Consider the following 19,084-nt stretch of genomic DNA (forward strand, 5'->3'; position numbering starts at 1 on the left):
CACTGTGTTGTATGCCGGTCACTGGTCTGATAATGGACGCTGATGGGATGTGCCATGTATTGTATGGTCACTGATCTGATAATGGACGCTGATAAGATGTGCACTGTGTTGTATGCCGGTCACTGGTCTGGTAACGGGCACTGATGGAATGTGCCCAGTGTTGTATGACGGTCACTGGTCTGGTAACGGGCACTGATGAGATGTGCCATGTAGTGTATGCCGGTCACTGGTTTGATAATGGACACTGATGAGATGTGCACTGTGTTGTATGCTGGTCACTGGTCTGGCAACGGGCACTGATGGGATGTGCCCTGTGTTGTATGCCGGTCACTGATTTGATAATGGACGCTGATAAGATGTGCACTGTGTTGTATGCTGGTCACTGGTCTGATAATGGACACTGATGAGATGTTCACTGTGTTGTATGCCGGTCACTGGTCTGGCAACGTGCACTGATGGGATGTGCCCTGTGTTGTATGCCGGTCACTGATTTGATAATGGACGCTGATAAGATGTGCACTGTGTTGTATGCTGGTCACTGGTCTGATAATGGACACTGATAAGATGTTCACTGTGTTGTATGCCGGTCACTGGTCTGGCAACGTGCACTGATGGGATGTGCCCTGTGTTGTATGCCGGTCACTGATTTGATAATGGACGCTGATAAGATGTGCACTGTGTTGTATGCTGGTCACTGGTCTGATAATGGACACTGATAAGATGTTCACTGTGTTGTATGCCGGTCACTGGTCTGGCAACGTGCACTGATGGGATGTGCCCTGTGTTGTATGCCGGTCACTGGTCTGGTAACGGGCACTGATGGAATGTGCCCCGTGTTGTATGCTGGTCTGGTAACGAGCACTGATGAGATGTGCCATGTAGTGTATGCCGGTCACTGGTCAGATAATGGACGCTGATAAGATGTGCACTGATCTGGTAACGGGCACTGATGAGATGTGCCATGTAGTGTATGCCGGTGACTGGTTTAATAATGGACGCTGATAAGATGTGCCGTGTAGTGTATGCCGGTCACTGGTCTGGTAACGGACACTGATGAGATATGCCATGAAGTGTATGCCGGTCACTGGTCTGGTAACGGACACTGATGAGATATGCCATGAAGTGTATGCCGGTCACTGGTCTGGTAACGGACACTGATGAGATGTGCACTGTGTTGTATGCCGGTCACTGGTTTGATAATGGTCGCTGATAAGATGTGCCATGTAGTGTATGCTGGTCACTGGTCTGATAATGGACACTGGTGAGATGTGCACTGTGTTGTATGCCGGTCACTGGTCTGGTGACGGTTGTTGAGCAGGGGGTGGGGGCATTTGGTAGATTACTTGCATGCATTAGCTATATAATGTTTGCTCTTTCCTGTGTAAGGGCACTGGGACCTGAACCCTGGAAATAAGCCGGTTATGGAGGAAGGACTTGTGCCGGTGACTCACAGCACTTTGGCGATTCGCGGCCCTCTACTTTCCACAGGTGTCAACCTGCCAAGTGAAGAGACTGCCATTCGTCTCCGCAGGGTCAGTGCTACAGGCTTGGATATATGGATGCAGGGCACCCGTCGGGCTAATTTACCTTTTCTTATTTATTTAATGTTTGTGTCCAAGCAAAACCGCTCTGAACTTTATTGCTCTATCACTGGAACATATTGGCCTCATACTCTGTTTTCCTGATCTCTTTGACTGAAGGAGCGACAGGAAGAGCTGGCGATGGTGTGCACAGGACTGGATCACAGTAACCCCTGGAGAGCGGAGTCTATGAGACGGCGCCCGAGGAGTGTTGAGGAACAAGTAAGTGTGGTGAGAAGGCTCTGCAGGTGGGGCGTGTTGGGCACGGTCGTGTGGTTAGAAGGCACTTAGGGTGTGGGGTGACGCACAGTAGCATAGGGGTAGTGGCTATGTGTTGGTGGTGTGATGCACAGCATAGGGGTAGTGGCTCTGTGTTGGTGGTGTGACGCTCAGTAGTGTGGGGGGGATGGCTCTGTGTTGGTGGTGTGATGCACAGTAGCGTGGGGGGGATGGCTCTGTGTTGGTGGTGTGACGCTCAGTAGTGTGGGGGGGATGGCTCTGTGTTGGTGGTGTGATGCACAGTAGCGTGGGGGGGGGATGGCTCTGTGTTGGTGGTGTGACGCACAGTAGCGTGGGGGGGATGGCTCTGTGTTGGTGGTGTGACGCACAGTAGCGTGGGGGGTCTGGTTCTGTGTTGGTGGTGTGACGCACAGTAGCGTGGGGGTGATGGCTCTGTGTTGGTGGTGTGACGCACAGTAGCGTGGGGGGGATGGCTCTGTGTTGGTGGTGTGACGCACAGTAGCGTGGGGGGGATGGCTCTGTGTTGGTGGTGTGACGCACAGTAGCGTGGGGGAGTTGGCTCTGTGTTGGTGGTGTGACGCAGAGTAGCGTGGGGGAGGATGGCTCTGTGTTGGTGGTGTGATGCACAGTAGCGTGGGGGGATGGCTCTGTGTTGGTGGTGTGACGCACAGTAGCGTGAGGTTAGTGGCTCTGTGTTGGTGATGTGACGCACAGTAGCATGGGGGGATGGCTCTGTGTTGGTGGTGTGACGCACAGTAGCGTGGGGGGTCTGGCTCTGTGTTGGTGGTGTGACGCACAGTAGCGTGGGGGAGTTGGCTCTTTGTTGGTGGTGTGACGCACAGTAGCGTGAGGTTAGTGGCTCTGTGTTGGTGGTGTGACGCACAGTAGCATGGGGGGATGGCTCTGTGTTGGTGGCGGGACGCACAGTAACATAGGGGTAGTGGCTCTGTTCGTGGCGTGACGCACAGTACCATGGAGGTAGTGGCTCTGTGTTGGTGGTGTGGCTCACAGTAGCATAGGGGGATGGCTCTGTGTTGGTGGCGTGACACTCAGCGTTGGTGAGTGGCTCTGTTAGTGGTGTGACGCACAATAGTACATCAGGTTGGTCATGTGATTGTTACACGCTGGTGGAATGTGGCCCTTTGGGACCTGTATGGTGAAGGACAGAGCAGCTTATGTCCTTAGTACATCTTACAATCCTACCCTGGTCTCTAGGACCTCACCAGAGGGAAAAGGCGTCGGCGGGTGAGAGCTGGGCGTGGGCGTGTGAAAATGGGCCCCTTGTTGGAAACACATTCAGACTCCAGTGTAAGTGTCAGTGTTTTCCTGTAGAGATTGGTAAACATAGTGTATTGCCCTCCCCCTCCCACCCATCCTTCAAGTCGCGGTCCCATGCTCAGGGAGCTTCTCTGGTAGGGCTGCATATATGTATAATGATGTAGCACATGTCCTACTCCCTCCCATAGTTCTGGCTGTCACGTGTGAATCTCACCTGCTCATGTGCTGTCTGAATGTAGACGTCCTCTCTGTATTATCATCACTGCACTTTTTGTGTGTAACCTATTTTTGTATCCCCGTAAGATGTTTTGTTTTTCCTCTTGTCTCCGTGGCAATGTGTCCAGGGCTCAGATACCATAGAGCTGTTTTCAGAAGGCGGAAACGAATCTATAGATGTTTCCGACAACCGTTACATCTCCTCCCTGGAGGTTCAGCTCCAAGGCACCTGCAATTCTGGTAATTATTTGCAGACATACTGACTGTAAGATCTGTGATTGGTCATCCTTCCTATCTGAGCCATGGATCTTCCTAAATTAGCCACCTCTGTACACACCACACCCATTACCGTCAGGTGTCGCACAGGGCTTCTCTGATGCTGGTGGTCCCTATTGCTACATGATAATAGTATTTATAATTAGCTCTTACTACGTAGCGTTTGCACCACCAGTATATTGGATGCCTTGCCGAGACGTGGTGGCTTAACCATGTGTTATGAAGTTAGGGTGTCTGACTTTCCTGTTATCATGTAGTCTCATTGCTGACGCTCCTTGGTGTGCAGGGGGAAACGTTTCTCTTGTTCTAGCTCACAGTAACACCTCCCTTCCATGCACCTGCAGTGTCTCCCCTCCCTTCCATGCACCTGCAGTGTCTCCCCTCCCTTCCATATCAAGGGTACTATAATAGAAACTACTGAGGAGGAAAGAGATTTAGTAGTAATTATTTCAAGTGACTTGAAGGCAGGAAAGCAATGCAACAAAGCAATGAGAAAGGCAAGTCAGATGCTTGGTTGCATAGGGAGAGGAATCAGTAGCAGGAAAAAAGAAGTGATAATGCCACTGTATAGGTCATTGGTACGGCCCCATCTGGAATACTGTGTCCAGTTCTGGAGACCCTATCTCCAGAAGGATATAAATACATTAGAGAGTGTACAAAGAAGGGCAACTAAAATGGTGCATGGCCTACATCACAAAACTTACCCGGAAAGGCTAAAAGATCTTAACATGTATAGTTTGGAGCAGAGAAGGGAAAGGGGGGACATGATAGAAACTTTCAAATATATCAAGGGTCTTAACAAAGTTCAGGAGGGAAACATTCTTCAAAGGAAAAGAAGTATTAGAACTCGAGGGCATACATTGAGACTGAAGGGGGGGAGGTTCAGGGGAAATTTAAGGAAAAAATACTTCACAGAAAGGGTAGTGGATAAGTGGAATAGCCTCCCATCAGAGGTGGTAGAGGCTAAGACTGTAGGGCAATTTAAACATGCTTGGGATAGGCATATGAATATCCTTACAAAGAATTAAGGTTAAAAAAAGGTTTGAGATTGCCTAAAGGATAAAATAAAAAAAGGGGCAGACTAGATGGACCAAGTGGTTCTTATCTGCCGTCAAATTCTATGTTTCATACACCCGCAGTGTCACCCCTCCCTTCCATGCACCCGCAGTGTCACCCCTCCCTTCCATGCACCCGCAGTGTCTCCCCTCCCTTCCATGCACCCGCAGTGTCTCCCCTCCCTTCCATGCACCCGCAGTGTCTCCCCTCCCTTCCATGCAACCGCAGTGTCTCCCCTCCCTTCCATGCAACCGCAGTGTCTCCCCTCCCTTCCATGCAACCGCAGTGTCTCCCCTCCCTTCCATGCACCTGCAGCTACCATTTTATATTGCTGTTCTGACAGGCATACACTACATCCGGAAAGTATTAACAGTGCTTCACTTTTTCCACATTTTGTTATGTTGCAGCCTTATTCCAAAATGGATTCAATTCTTTTTTTTACCTCAAAATTCTACACACAATACCCCCGTAATGACAATGTAAAAAACTTTGTTGTTGTTTTTTTTTTTTATTTATTAAAAATAAAGAACTAAGAAATCACATGTACATAAGTATTCACAGCCTTTGCCATGAAGCTCAAAACTGAGCTCTGGTGCATCCTGTTTCCGCTGATCATCCTTGAGATGTTCCTACAGCTTCATTGGAGTCCACCTGTGGTAAATTCAGTTGATTGGATATGATTTGGAAAGGCACACACCTGTCTATATAAGGTCCCACACTTGACAGTGCATGTCTGAGCACAAACCAAGCATGAAGTCAAATGAATTGTCTGTAGACCTCCGAGACAGGATTGTCTCAAGGCACAAATCTGGGGAAGGGTACAGAAAAATACCTACTGCTTTTGAAGGTCCCAATGAGCACAGTGGCCTCCATCATCCGTAAATGAAAGGTATGAAACCACCAGGACTTCCTAGAGCTGGCCGGCCGTCAAAACTGAGCGATGGGGGGAGAAGGGCCCTAGTCAGGGAGGTGACCAAGAACCCGATGGTCACTCTGTCAGAGCTACAGCATTCCTCTGTGGAAAGAGGAGAACCTTCCAGAAGAACAACCATCTCTGCAGCAATCCACCAATCAGGCCTGTATGGTAGAGTGGCCAGACGGAAAGCCACTCCTTAGTAAAAAGCACATGACAGCCCGCCTGGAGTTTGCCAAAATGCACCTGAAGTACTCCGATTATGAGAAACAAAATTCTCTGGTATGATGAGACAAAGATTGAACTCTTTGGCATGAATGCCAGGCGTCCTGTTTGGAGGGAACCGGGCACCGCTAACCACCAGGCCAATACCATCCCTACAGTGAAGCAATGTGGAGGCAGCATCATGCTGTGGGGATGTTTTTCAGCAGCAGGAACTGGGAGACTAGTCAGGATAGAGGGAAAGATGAATGCAGCAATGTACAGAGACATCCTGGATGAAAACCTGCTCCAGAGCGCTCTTGACCTCAGACTGGGATGAGGGGGGGGGGGGGGCGGGAGGGCGCCACGGCCCAACCTCTCTCAGGGTTAATGGTCCCGTTCCCCACTGACATGATGCTAGCTCCTGAGGGAACTATTCGCAAGCCCCACCACGGCGAGCGTACATTTCCCGCAGCACGCTGCCACCCCTAACAGAGACAGAAGACAGAAAAGTGGTGAGTACTAAGCCAGCGTCCCGGTTAGTGGGTCGCCGGCCATTATGGCGGCATAAGGGTAAGGAGACGCACGGCTTCTAAACGAGGTGGACTGTGTCTCCCGGCGTTGTACAGACGCTGAACAGCGGAGACAGTACCCAGACTGGCAACAAAGCCATAAAAGGAGTCTGTCTCCATTTTATGCACATAAACACATACAGCCAGTATATTGAAGAGTAGGAAGACCACGTGCCATTGAAGGGGTGGGGCTTCACTATGAGCGGATCCAGCAGCTCACAAGCGCCATTTTCCCTACTGCAGCTGACACAGGCGCTGACTGACAGGGACGCGCAGCTCCTCCGGGGAGACTCCAGAATACCTCAGCTGTACCAGGGGGTCATAGCAGGGCGGGAGAGATTTTTAGTGTACTAAGTCCCTAATCTAGGTACTTAGTCTGCGACCTGGCTAAACTTGGCATTAGCGATAAGGGCGCCGTGTGCTGGTTCCATACTTTCTCTGTGTCTCCCTGGAAGGGCTCTTTGTGGGTTAATTGTGCATTTAACCTTTTCCTGTGTGTGTGTGATTTCACTGTTACAGTATGTTGGGCAAAGAGTGTGTTTCATGTAAGGCACAGTGCTTCTCTTCTCCAGGGGGTTCACTAGTGTGTACTCAGTGTAGTGTCCCTTCTCAGGCTAGTGGGGCGGAGCCAGCATAGCTTAACTCCATAAGAGGAATGATTTCCACAATCTCTAAGCCTAAGTTATCTCGGAATGAGAAATAGACGCAATACTTAAGACCATCTATGACTGAGTTTATGAAAAAAGACTCATTCCCCAAATCAGCGTCTTAGTCCCCTGCCATTTGTCCGCATAAACGTACTTTGGCCCATATCCTGCAGTCTGACTGATGAGGGTTCAGACATGGAGGAGGGTGAGGTGGACTCAGAGGTGGGAGAGGGTACTCTGTCGCAGGGAATAGAGGCTCTCATAGAAGCTATCAGAGAAGTTCTGAATATCCCTGATAAGGTGACAGAGAAGAGTGAGGAATCTTACTATAATATAAAGAAAAAATCCTCTGCTACCTTCTCTGTGTAAAAGGAACTAAATACCCTGTTTGAAGAACCGTGGGTAAATCCAGATAAGAAATTTTAAATTCCTATGTGGTTGTTATCATCCTTTCCTTTTCCTACTGAGGATAGGAAAAAATGGGAAAATCCACTGATAGTGGGTATATCAGTCTCCAGGCTCTCGCGTAAAATTGTATTGCCTGTCTCGAGTGCAGCCTTCCTAAAAGACACTGCTGATCGCAAAATTGAGACTACACTCAAATCTTTGTATACAGCTGCTGGGGTGGCCCAGAGACCCACTATAGCATGTGGGTGGATTAATCGAGACATTGATAAATGGTCAGGTAATTTCATTGAGGGGTTAGACACCTTACCTCAGGAGGAAATTATTTTACTCCTGCAGCACATACATACAAGACTCTGTGAACTTTACAATCTAGGGGCAAGGCCATATGTTCTTCTACCGCCGCCAGAGGCGCTAGAGGAAAACCACGCAAACCAGCGACTGCTGTTTCACAGGAAAAGGGCTCAGGCTCTGCTTCCTCAACACTAGAGATGTGCACCGGAAATTTTTCGGATTTTGGATGCGGACGCGTTTTGTCAAAACCTCCCTTAAAAATTTTTTGTCGGATTCGGGTGTGTTTTGGATTCGGGTGTTTTTTTTCAAAAAACCCTCAAAAACAGCTTAACTCATAGAATTTGGTGGTAATTTTGATCCTATAATATTATTAACCTCAATAACCATAATTTCCACTCATTTCCAGTCTATTCTGAACACCTCACAATACTATTTTTAGTCCTAAAATTTGCACCGAGGTCGCTGGATTACTAAGCGAAGCGACCCAAGAGGGCGGCACAAACACCTGGCCCATCTAGGAGTGGCACTGCAGTGTCAGACAGGATGGAACTTAAAAAAAATTGGCCCCAAACAGCACATGATGCAAAGAAAAGAGAAAAAGAGGTGCACTGTGGTCGCTGGACGGCTAAGCTAAGCGACACAAACACCTCAATATCACAGGAATTATTCGTTCTAATCAATGGTATTATTGGTCCAAATCACTGGAAGAAAATGACAAAATCACAGGAATTATTCGTTCTAATCAATGGTATTATTGGTCCAAATCACTGGAAGAAAATGACAAAATCACAGGAATTATTTGTTCTAATCAATGGTATTGTCCAAATCACTGGTTGAAAATGACAAAATCACAGGAATTATTCGTTCTAATCAATGGTATTATTGGTCCAAATCACTGGAAGAAAATGACAATCACTGGAATCATTTGGCAAGATCACTGTAATTAATAATTAATTATAAATCACTGATATTAATTGGTAAAATCTCGCTATCGCCTGCCTAGTGAAGTGAAATCTAGATGGGATTTTGTACCGGGGACACACTAACTTCATCAATTGTCTAAATCCCAATGCACTAATGGCGGAAAACGGGCGCACGTCTAACAGTGCACTGATTATATTGAGAACTGATTATACTGAGAACTGATTATTCTGAGCACTGATTTTACTGAGCACTGATGATACTACGGAGAACTGACACTGAGCAGCGAGAACAGCACTGGACTATTGTACTGTAGTATACTGGTCACCACAATGCTGCACTGTACTACTATATACTGCTCATAACGTATACAACTGCCAGTACTAGATTAATGTGAAAGGCGAAGGGTATTTGGCCTGTTGTTCAAACTGACCCTGACCTACCATCTTTATCCAAGAAACGGATAATGCCTTGTTATAAACGAGGACGTAGTATTCGTGACATGATTGTGCACAGTGACATTTCTGATTCTGACTCCGGCACCCCAACATTTTCTTAGCAAAAAAACGGGTAATTATAAATGTTTAGGGTGTACCACTTGCACATGCCTAGAAACAGGAGACACTATAGTACATCCGCACTCTGGCAAACGAATCAAACTGCAACATTGTTTCACATGTACCTCACGCTATGTGGTGTATTGTATCATTTGCCCCTGTGCATTATACTACATAGGGAAGACCACCTGCATGTTTAAAGTACGCATGGCCCAACACAGGAGCGCTATTAAATCCGCGCTTGAAGGCAAACCAACCGAGCAACCTGTTTCTAAACATTTTAAGTTACGAGGACACACTTTGTCTTCATTAAAATACAAAATGATAGACATGGTCCCGGAAAGCAGGAGACGTGGTGACAGATCTAGGCTCCTGCTACAAAGAGAAGCACAGTGGATTGACAGGCTCAACACTGTAACACCTAAGGGGTTAAATGAAACGCTTTCTTACAGCAGTTTTCTGTGATGTTTTTCTTCATCTCTATATGTTGTTTTCATTAATTGATCTAATTGATTCCCCCTGGTTAACCATTTAAGTCAATTGTGATGTGGTGTTGTATAATCGCCCCGATTGCCATACTCGTATATAATCTTTGATATAACTTGTTGCATTTTATCCTGTGGATGATCATTGTATTTACAAAGTATCGTTTGAATATTATACATCTTTCATTCATTTCCATGTCTGTAGTGTGGTGAAGGGTTAACACTCTCTTGTTACGTAATTAGTCCATGCTGCATGACATCAGCTGGAAGTCTAACTCTGGGGCTTCCTGGACTGCACTGCACCTGGTGATTTAATTTGTTATATAGGTAAGACTTGTTCTGTTGTATGTATATGCCTGACGAAGGTTTGTGATTAAAACCGAAACGTTGTACATCAAAATCGGGAGACTGGACCCATTTATTTGAATTAAGTCCTGGAGTGCCGCTTCATTGTGCTTATATCTTCAACCTGCAAAGTTGATTTAGAGGGCACCGGGCAAGCTGACTGTGATGTTTATTTCATGAGTGCCGAATACAAATACTATTTATATATTTTTATATTTTTTTGGTCACACAACAATGCAGCAGATATTGAGCACTGATCAGGATACTGTCTAGAACTGAGTCTGACACGGAGCTGCAAGATATAGCAATGGCCTACTGTACTGTACTAATATAATATACTGGTGGTCCCCACAATGCAGCACACTGAGCACAGATATGGAGCTTTTCAGGCAGAGAACGTAGCCACGTCCTCTCCGTTCAATCTCCAATGCACGAGTGAAAATGGCGGCGACGCGCGGCTCTTTATATGGAATACGAATCTCGCGAGAATCCGACAGCGGGATGATGACGTTCGGCCTTGTTCGGGTTAACCGAGCAAGGCAGGAAGATCCGAGGCTGCCTCGGACCCATGTAAAATACGTGAAGTTCGGGGGGGTTCTGATCTCAACGAACCGAACCCGCTCATCTCTACTCAACACCTTCCGCATGACGGTGGACCGCAATGCCTGGAAGATTGGCGAGTGGGAGCCTGGCTAAAATATTCTTCGGTCACATCTGGACAAGATCGTGCCAGGATCCCTGGGTCCTAGATCTTATTTCCCAGGGCTACCGACTGGAGTTCCAGGATCTCCCACCTCAGACTCTTCAAATCAGGCTTACCAGTTTCACAAGATGTTCCAGTTCCACCTCATCTACAAAACAAGGGATACTATTCCAGCTTGTTTGTAGTACCGAAACCGGACGGTTCGGTAAGATTGATTCTGGACCTCAAGTCGTTAAATCCGTACTTACGAGTGTTCAAAGTTAAGATGAAGTCTCTGAGAGCGGTGATCTCAGGTCTGGAGGAGGGAGAAATCCTAGTATCTTTGGATATCAAGGATGCGTACCTTCATGTTCCGATCTGGCCGCCTCATCAGGCTTACCTACGGTTTGCACTGCAGGACTATCCCTACCGAAAGGCAATGGTGATCCAGTCGATGGTTCGGGCTGTCCTGAAGCCGACCCGAATCTCCGTACACCTGTGCATCTGCTTTCTGGGCGGAAAATTTCATGCAAGGCCCTTCCATCTGTATCTGTTGGGCAAATGGTCCAGGTCGCATCTTCACATGCATCAGCGGATTCGTCTGTCGCCATAAGCCAGGATCTCCTGCCTGTAGTGGCTAAAAACTTCTCACCTAGTGGAGGGTCAACGGTTCGGGATTCAGAATTGGATTATGTTAACCACAGATACAAGCCTCAGAGGTTGGTACGCAGTCACCCAGGGGGTGCAATTTCAAGGATGATGGTCAAATCAGGAAATTGTTCTTCTAATAAACATCCTGGAGCCCAGGGCTTTCTCCAACGCCCTTCTACAGGCCTCATCCCTTATTCAGAATCGGGCCATTCAAATTCAGTCGGCCAATGTGACAGCGATGTCTTACATCAACCGAAAAGGCGGAACAAACCGCAAGACAGTACTGTCAGAGGTGTCAAGAATTCTCCTCTGGGCAGAAAAACCCGCTGTGACATTATCGCGATCTTCATTCCGGGAGTAGACAACTGGGAAGCAGACTTCCTCAGCAGACACAACCTGCACCCGGGGGAATGGGGCCTTCACCCGGAGGTGTTCCAGTGGCTGACACATCGGTGGGGTTATCCACAGATAGACATGATTGCTTCTCGACTCATCAAGAAGCTCAAGCGGGGTGGTTCTTGGTCGAGGGACCCACAGGCAGTAGCGGTAGACGCCCTGACAACTCTGTGGGTCTACAAGCTGGTGTATTTGTTTCCTTCCATTCCTCTAATCCCAAGAATTCTGAAAAGAATAAAAAGGGGAAAAAGTACAAGCAATCCTCATTGCTCCGGACTAGCCGCGAAGGGCCTGGTATGCGGATCTGCTCGAGATGCGGGTAGAAGATCCGTGGCCTCTCTACCTCTTTGCGAGGATCTTCTGAAACAGGGCCCGTTCGTCTATCAAGATTTACCGCGGCTATATTTAACGGCATGGAAGTTGAACGGCTGATTCTAGCCAGGGGAGGGATTCCTGACAAGGTCATCCAGACTATGATCCAAGCCAGAAAGGGGGTAACGTCTAAACATTACCATCTCGGCTTTACAACTCTGCCGAGCAGCTGCTTGGTCTGGTTCGAACACGTTTTTCTAAGTTCTGCAAGTTCGATACTTTGACCAAACTGAAGGTCCTCAGAGGCCAATCAGTTCTGCAGCAACCTCGGCACTCTCCCACCCGGTTTGGGAGCTTTGGTACTTCCCCATGGTACTAACTGGATTCCCAGTATCCCCTAGGATGTAAGAGAAAATAAGATTTTAATTACCTACCGGTACATCCTTTTCTCGTAGTCCGTAGGGGATACTGGGTGCCTGCCCGGTGCTTCGTTCTTCCTGCATAGTTACGTGTTTACCTACTGTTGTTTGGTTCAGCTGTTGCTGTTCCTGTTTACAAGTTTTGGTTAGCACGGCTTTCCGCTTGTTCTGGTTGTGCTGGTTCGAAATCTCACCACTTTCCTTTTTCTATATCCTTCTTTCAAAGTATGTCCGTCTCCTCGGGCACAGTTTCCTAGATTGAGTCTGGTGGGAGAGGCTTGGAGGGAGGAGCCAGCACACCTACTCAATCTTCTTTAGTGCCCATGGCTCCTAGTGGTCCCATCTATACCCCATGGTACTAAATGGATTCCCAGTATCCCCTACAGACTTCAAGAAAAGGATTTACCGCTAGGTAATTAAAAATCCTATTTTTGTTCATGTTGTCATTATGGGGTATTGTGTTTAGAATTTTGAGGGGGGGAAAATAATTTATTCCATTTTGGAAAAAGGCTGTAACATAACAAAATGTGGAAAAAGTGAAGCGCTGTGAATACTTTCCGGATGCACTGGTATACATGTTACATCTGAATGTATGTAGATAGAGTAAACATATTAAAACATACAAAGTGCACTTGGAGACTGAAGGTTTTGAATTGAAAGAGATTGAAGGAGGTTAAACCATGAGGTGTTTCTCTGTATTTTCTCTTTAATGCGTTGGAGTTGTTTACCCTTTTAAGATTTAAAATGTTAGTTGTAGTTTTCTCCTGTCCTATAGGATTGTTAAGGGAGGAGTTTGTACAGTCTTAGCTGGGCAGATATACTTTAGTACCTCTCTGATCGGGTTCATCCTCCAACCCTCCTTATATCTCTGTTGTGTGTTTAAATTTAATGCATTGGTTCAGCTCACTCAAATGAAGATCACCAGCAACAAGAATGTGGTATAATGGGGGTAATTCCAAGTTGATCGCAGCAGGATTTTTGATAGCAATTGGGCCAAACCATGTGCACTGCAGGGGAGGCAGATATAACATGTGTAGAGAGAGTAAGATTTGGGTGGGTTATTTTGTTTCTGTGCAGGGTAAATACTGGCTGCTTTATTTTTACACTGCAAATTAGGTTGCAGATTGAACACACCACACCCAAATCTAACTCTCTCTGCACATGTTACATCTGCCCCCCCTGCAGTGCACATGGTTTTGCCCAATTGCCCTTTTATTCTCAGGTGGGTTGTGATTGTTCCAACTTTTGTAGCTGTAAGTGCTTCATCTCCTATTCCTCTGACTGTGATAGGATCACACATGTTCAGTGTATCAAACTATTCCTAGTTGCAGCTGCAATGTCTAGTCGCTCCTGAGTCAATATACCTGTAATCTCTCCTGTCACTGCCAAATTCTTTAGGTTAGGGTTAGGCTGCGGGAGGGGAAGGTTAGGGTTAGGCTGCGGGAGGGGAAGGTTAGGGTTAGGCTGCGGGAGGGGAAGGTTAGGGTTAGGCTGCGGGAGGGGAAGGTTATAGGGTTCGTCTGCGCAGGCCCGGCGACAGGGGGGGTCAAAGGGGACACTCTTCCCGGGCCCCGTCATTGTGAGGGGCCCCAAGGTCCAGCGGCGGCAGCATGTAATCATAAATGTAAAATAATTATATAACTCACGGCATCTCGCAAGCTGCAGGCCGCCCGAGCCCTGTGGTCACCCCTCCGTGCACTGCCCCTAGCCCCAAGTCAGCTGTCAGCCTGAGCCAGTCCCCGGCCGTGCCATGTGCAGTGCACTGACGTTGCACCACTAGTCACACAGCAGGATGCTGGTCCGGGCCGCCCTCTCCTCTTCAAGTCCTCACCGCACTCTGCCCTGTGTCTCTGCTGTGTGTGAGGAGCCGGAGTGCCAAGCAGGAGCGGCACAGGACAGACTCGGACAGTACTGCAGGACTGGGACTGCTGGCAGATTGTCACTCGGAGGAGCTGGTTAATTAGCGGCATCAGCGGTTGTGTGCTGCTGGTAAGGATCTCTCCAACTCCAACATGTTTGTGTATTTGGGTTTGGTTTGGGCTTTTGGGTTTGGGACGGGCTGCGGGCAGGCACATATGGATGTATCTGCATTCACATTTATTGGCACATGCAGGGAGGGTTGTGTATGGTCAGGGGGCAAGAGGGGGGGCCCGCAGAGATATCCGTGTAATGGGCCCCAAGATTTCTGTTGCCGGCCCTGCGTCTGCGGGGGGGGGGAGGTTAGGGTTAGGCTGCAGGGGAGGTTTAGGGTTCAGCTGCAGGAGACGGTTAGTGTTAGGCTGCAGGGGAGGTTTAGGGTTCTGCTGTGAGAGTGTTAGGGTCAGGCTGCGGAAAGGGAAGGTAATGGTGCCCATACACTTGTGCGATGCCCCGCAACGAGACATCGCGGGGCATCGCACCGGCAGTTCTGGTGTCAGGGTTAGGCTGCAGGGGAGAGTTAGGGTCAGGCTGTGGGAGGGGAAGGTTAGGGGTAGGGCAAAAATACTTACTTGGTTCTGTTTGGGGATGAAAAACTGGCAGCCAGAATCCAATCAGTCATGGATATGTGGGGATCCGGCCATTGGATGGTGCTGGTCCATTCCTTGCGTCACAACACACGTGAAAACGCCTTCCATCTGCTGCAGCTCGCTGTTATGCAAGTTGCACATTATACCAACAGCTCCATAGAAACAAAGGGCCAGTCCGAGTTACCAGAGGCTTCCAGCCGAACTCGGGCAGTTTTTTAAAGCAGCAGTTGTGTACTAGGCGAAACCATGATTGCCGCTTTAAAATAACAGCCGAGTTTGTCCGGGAATCTGCACCTCCAGCCAGCTCAGACTACCTTCTATCCAGCTGCTAGATCTAGAATGTGACGGGTCCTGTAGATTATTAGACATTGTACTCCAGGAGATGCCGAGCACTGACTGGAGCATACAGGCACAATACACTGCTGATCTGTCATCATATTCTCCTCAGACTGCATGGACGGCGACATCAGCCAAGGGATCATCAACAGCTCCGCGCTGATTGACCATTTATTTGAGGCTGCGCTGGATGCAGGCGACTGTTCAGATGCGCTGGATGCGAGTGGCAGTTCGGCTGCGCTGGATGCGGGTGATAATTCACATGAGCTGGAGATGGACCTTCCTCCGATGTCCATTCTGTCTCCTCTAACCAAGTCTGCGGATATTCAGGCAGCGCTCACTCCTCTGGTAAGTCCCGTTTGTTGCGGTCACATTGTATTCGGCAGACTGGGTCTGAGTTTCCACTTCTCACATTCTCCATGATGCTGCAGAACTCTGTTGTGTCCAGTTTGCCGGAGCTGCTGGCAGATCCCCTGGTAACTCCAAAGACCTCAGCTGATGAGCAGAATCATCTCCACTACAGGTATATTGGGCGGAGGGGGCCTGGACTGCACCCACTAGCTACTTATAATGGGATGTGCTTCCTTGCTGGGGCTTAGTACTGCAACATAGAAACAGGAGAGCAGCTGCACCATACAACCATTGGAATTATAATAAAATGAACCATACGTCATATCTGAGGTTCTTGGCATAAATTTGGCCAGTATTATCCCCTATAACAGGGGTGGCCAATCAGTCAGCGACAAAGAGCCAAAAAAAATCTTTGGACATGCCAAAGAGCCGACACCATGTGCACGCCAAAGGGGGTGTGGTTCATCAAATCGACAGTATCTAGGTCGACAATGTTTAGGTCGACAGTCACTAGGTCGACATGGATGGAAGGTCGACAGGGTTTCTAGGTCGACATATGCTAGGTCGACAGGTCTAAAGGTCGACATGAGGATTTTATTTATTTTTTGGTGTAGTTTTCTTCGTAGAGTGACCGGGATCCCAAATTAGTGCACCGCATCCCCTCGCATGGCTCGCTTCGCTCGCCATGCTTCGGGCATGGTGCCTTCGCTCCGCTACCGCTTCGCTCGGCACAGATTACCGTTCCAATCGTAGTCCACGTGGATCGTTAAGTATGAAAAAATTCAAAAAAAGAAAAAAAATGTGAAAAACTCATGTCGACCTTTAGACCTGTTGACCCAGCACATGTCGACCTAGAAACCCTGTCTACCTTCCATCCATGTCGACCTAGTGACTGTCGACCTATAGTGGTCGACCTAAACATTGTCTACCTAGATACTGTCGATCTTCAGACCGGATCCCCGCCAAAGGCACGTGTGCAAAAATGAGGCGTGGTCTTGTGCCCGCTAGGCCACGCCCGTTATAAAATACATTGAAAAAGCCAGATCCAAAATAAAATGCATAGAAAGGGACAAATCCACATAAAATACATTAAAAAAGCCACATCCACATAAAATACATAAAAAAAGCCAGAGCCAAATAAAATACATTTAAAAGCAAGATTACCGTAATACACTTCAGTTCCTTCATGTGTCACTCCAGCCCCCCATGCCACTGTAGTAGCCCTTCATGTGTCCAGTAGCCCCTACTCCAAACTAGTGATGAGCGGGTTCGGTTCCTCGAAATCCGAACCCCCCCCGAACTTCACCCGAGCGCGCCCGAACGTCATCCTCCCGCTGTCGTATTCTCGCGAGATTCGTATTCTATATAAGGAGCCGCGCGTCGCCGCCATTTTCACTCGTGCATTGGAGACGATAGGGAGAGGACGTGCAGCAATCTGTTTCTGTGCTCAGTGTGCTGCAAATATCTGTGCTCAGTGTGCTGAAAATATCTACGTTCTCTGCCTGAAATACGCTCCATATCTGTGCTGCATTGTAGTATATAGTAGGAGGACAGTGCAGAATTTTGCTGACCAGTGACCACCAGTATTATATCAGTATGGTACAGTAGTCCACTGCTCTACCTACCTCTGTGTCGTCAAGTATACTATCCATTCTACCAGATGTCCTAAATGTGGCAGTTTAGATGCAGATTTCTGGCACGTTATATGGCTTTGCCCCAAGATTGCTGCATTCTGGTCTGGTGTTGTTAATGCCCTGGTGTCGACTGGAATTCCGTCTGTTGTGTGCACCCCGGTGACTTGTGTGTTGTCAGCTATGGAGGAGGACGCACTGGATGCCCCTGCCAGACGCTATATAATTAATCTCTGTGGTCTGGCCAAGGTGTGCATTGCCAGGCTTTGGTTGGCCACAGAAGCTCCCACATTCCAATCTTGGGTGTCGCTTGTTAATGATACGGCCTCTCATGAGAAATATGTATACCTAGCCAGGAAAGCAAGGAAAAAATATCACGACTTATGGGGTAGATGGCTTGAGTCCCCATACTCAACAAACCGGAATGTCTGAGTAATCGCTACTGTGTGTTTTAATATCTAGATATGTGGAGGTTTGCGATACATGCCAGTAGGTTTGTGTGGGATTATAGTAGCTAGATCTCCATCGGGACAGTCGCCTCTTCTTCTTATATGCGTTTTCTGTAACCTGCGACCAGCCACTCCTCTGCCCGTGCCTGCTGCTTTGTATTGTACAGGTTGAGTATCCCATATCCAAAATGCTTGGGACCAGAGGTATTTTGGATATCGGATTATTCCGTATTTTGGAATAATTGCATACCATAATGAGATATCATGGCGATGGGACCTAAGTCTAAGCACAGAATCCATTTATGTTTCATATACACCTTATACACACAGCCTGAAGGTAATTTTAGCCAATATTTTTAATAACTTTGTGCATTAAACAAAGTGTGTCTACATTCACACAATTTATTTATGTTTCATATACACCTTATACACAAAGCCTGAAGGTCATTTAATACAATATTTTTAATTATTTTATGTATTAAATAAAGTTTGTGTACATTGAGCCACAGAAAACAAAGGTTTCACTATCTCAGTATCACTCAAAAAATTCCGTATTTCGGAATATTTCGTATTTCGGAATATTTGGATATGGGATACTCAACCTGTAATGCACAGTTATGCATCGTGGCATGAAACATATATATGTTCTGTACTTCAGCAGCCATTGATCACTTATAACATCCTATGTTGATTTTTGTGCGTTAGTCTCCGAATATAAGCCTGCACATCTCCGATGCTATATTTGGAAATTACTAGTGTTGGGAATCTGCGCATTCCCCTGGTTTCAGGACCGTATTGTATTTAACGGTTTGTTTTTTGTTTAATTGAAAAAAGGAAAAACAATAAAATATTATTGAATTTAAAAAAAAAAAGTATACTATCCATCCATACCTGTGGTGCATTTTAGTTGTGCGCAGTATATATAGTAGGAGGACAGTGCATTATTTTGCTGACCACCAGTATATAATATATAGCAGTACGGTACAGTAGTCCACTGCTCTACCTACCTCTGTGTCGTCAAGTATACTATCCCATCCATACCTGTGGTGCATTTAAGTTGTGCGCAGTATATATAGTAGGTCAGTGCATAATTTTGCTGACCACCAGTATATAATATATAGCAGTACGGTACAGTAGGCCATTGCTATTGATATATTACTGGCATATAATTCCACACATTAAAAAATGGAGAACAAAAATGTGGAGGGTAAAATAGGGAAAGATCAAATTCCACTTTCACCTCGTGCTGAAGCTGCTGCCACTAGTCATGGCCGAGACGATGAAATGCCATCAACGTCGTCTGCCAAGGCCGATGCCCAATGTCATAGTAGAGAGCATGTAAAATCCAAAAAACAAAAGTTCAG

General features: G+C 47.3%; 1 protein-coding gene across 5 annotated transcripts in view; it reads left to right on the forward strand.

The window, feature by feature from the left end:
- Positions 1–19,084, forward strand: part of LOC134969682 (anillin-like) — a 102,828-nt gene that overhangs the window by 49,853 nt on the left and 33,891 nt on the right. For 4 of the 5 annotated variants that reach the window (XM_063945784.1, XM_063945782.1, XM_063945785.1 and 1 more), the window contains exons 6-11: positions 1,387–1,532; positions 1,701–1,802; positions 3,036–3,128; positions 3,443–3,554; positions 15,402–15,637; positions 15,721–15,812. In XM_063945784.1, the coding sequence (XP_063801854.1) occupies positions 1,387–1,532; positions 1,701–1,802; positions 3,036–3,128; positions 3,443–3,554; positions 15,402–15,637; positions 15,721–15,812 (781 nt within the window). The remainder of the gene's footprint in view (positions 1–1,386; positions 1,533–1,700; positions 1,803–3,035; positions 3,129–3,442; positions 3,555–15,401; positions 15,638–15,720; positions 15,813–19,084) is intronic. The other variant, XM_063945786.1, reaches the window with a different exon arrangement.

The sequence above is a fragment of the Pseudophryne corroboree genome, chromosome 11 (genome assembly GCF_028390025.1).
Source record: "Pseudophryne corroboree isolate aPseCor3 chromosome 11, aPseCor3.hap2, whole genome shotgun sequence".
In the NCBI taxonomy this organism is placed as follows: Eukaryota; Metazoa; Chordata; class Amphibia; order Anura; family Myobatrachidae; genus Pseudophryne; species Pseudophryne corroboree.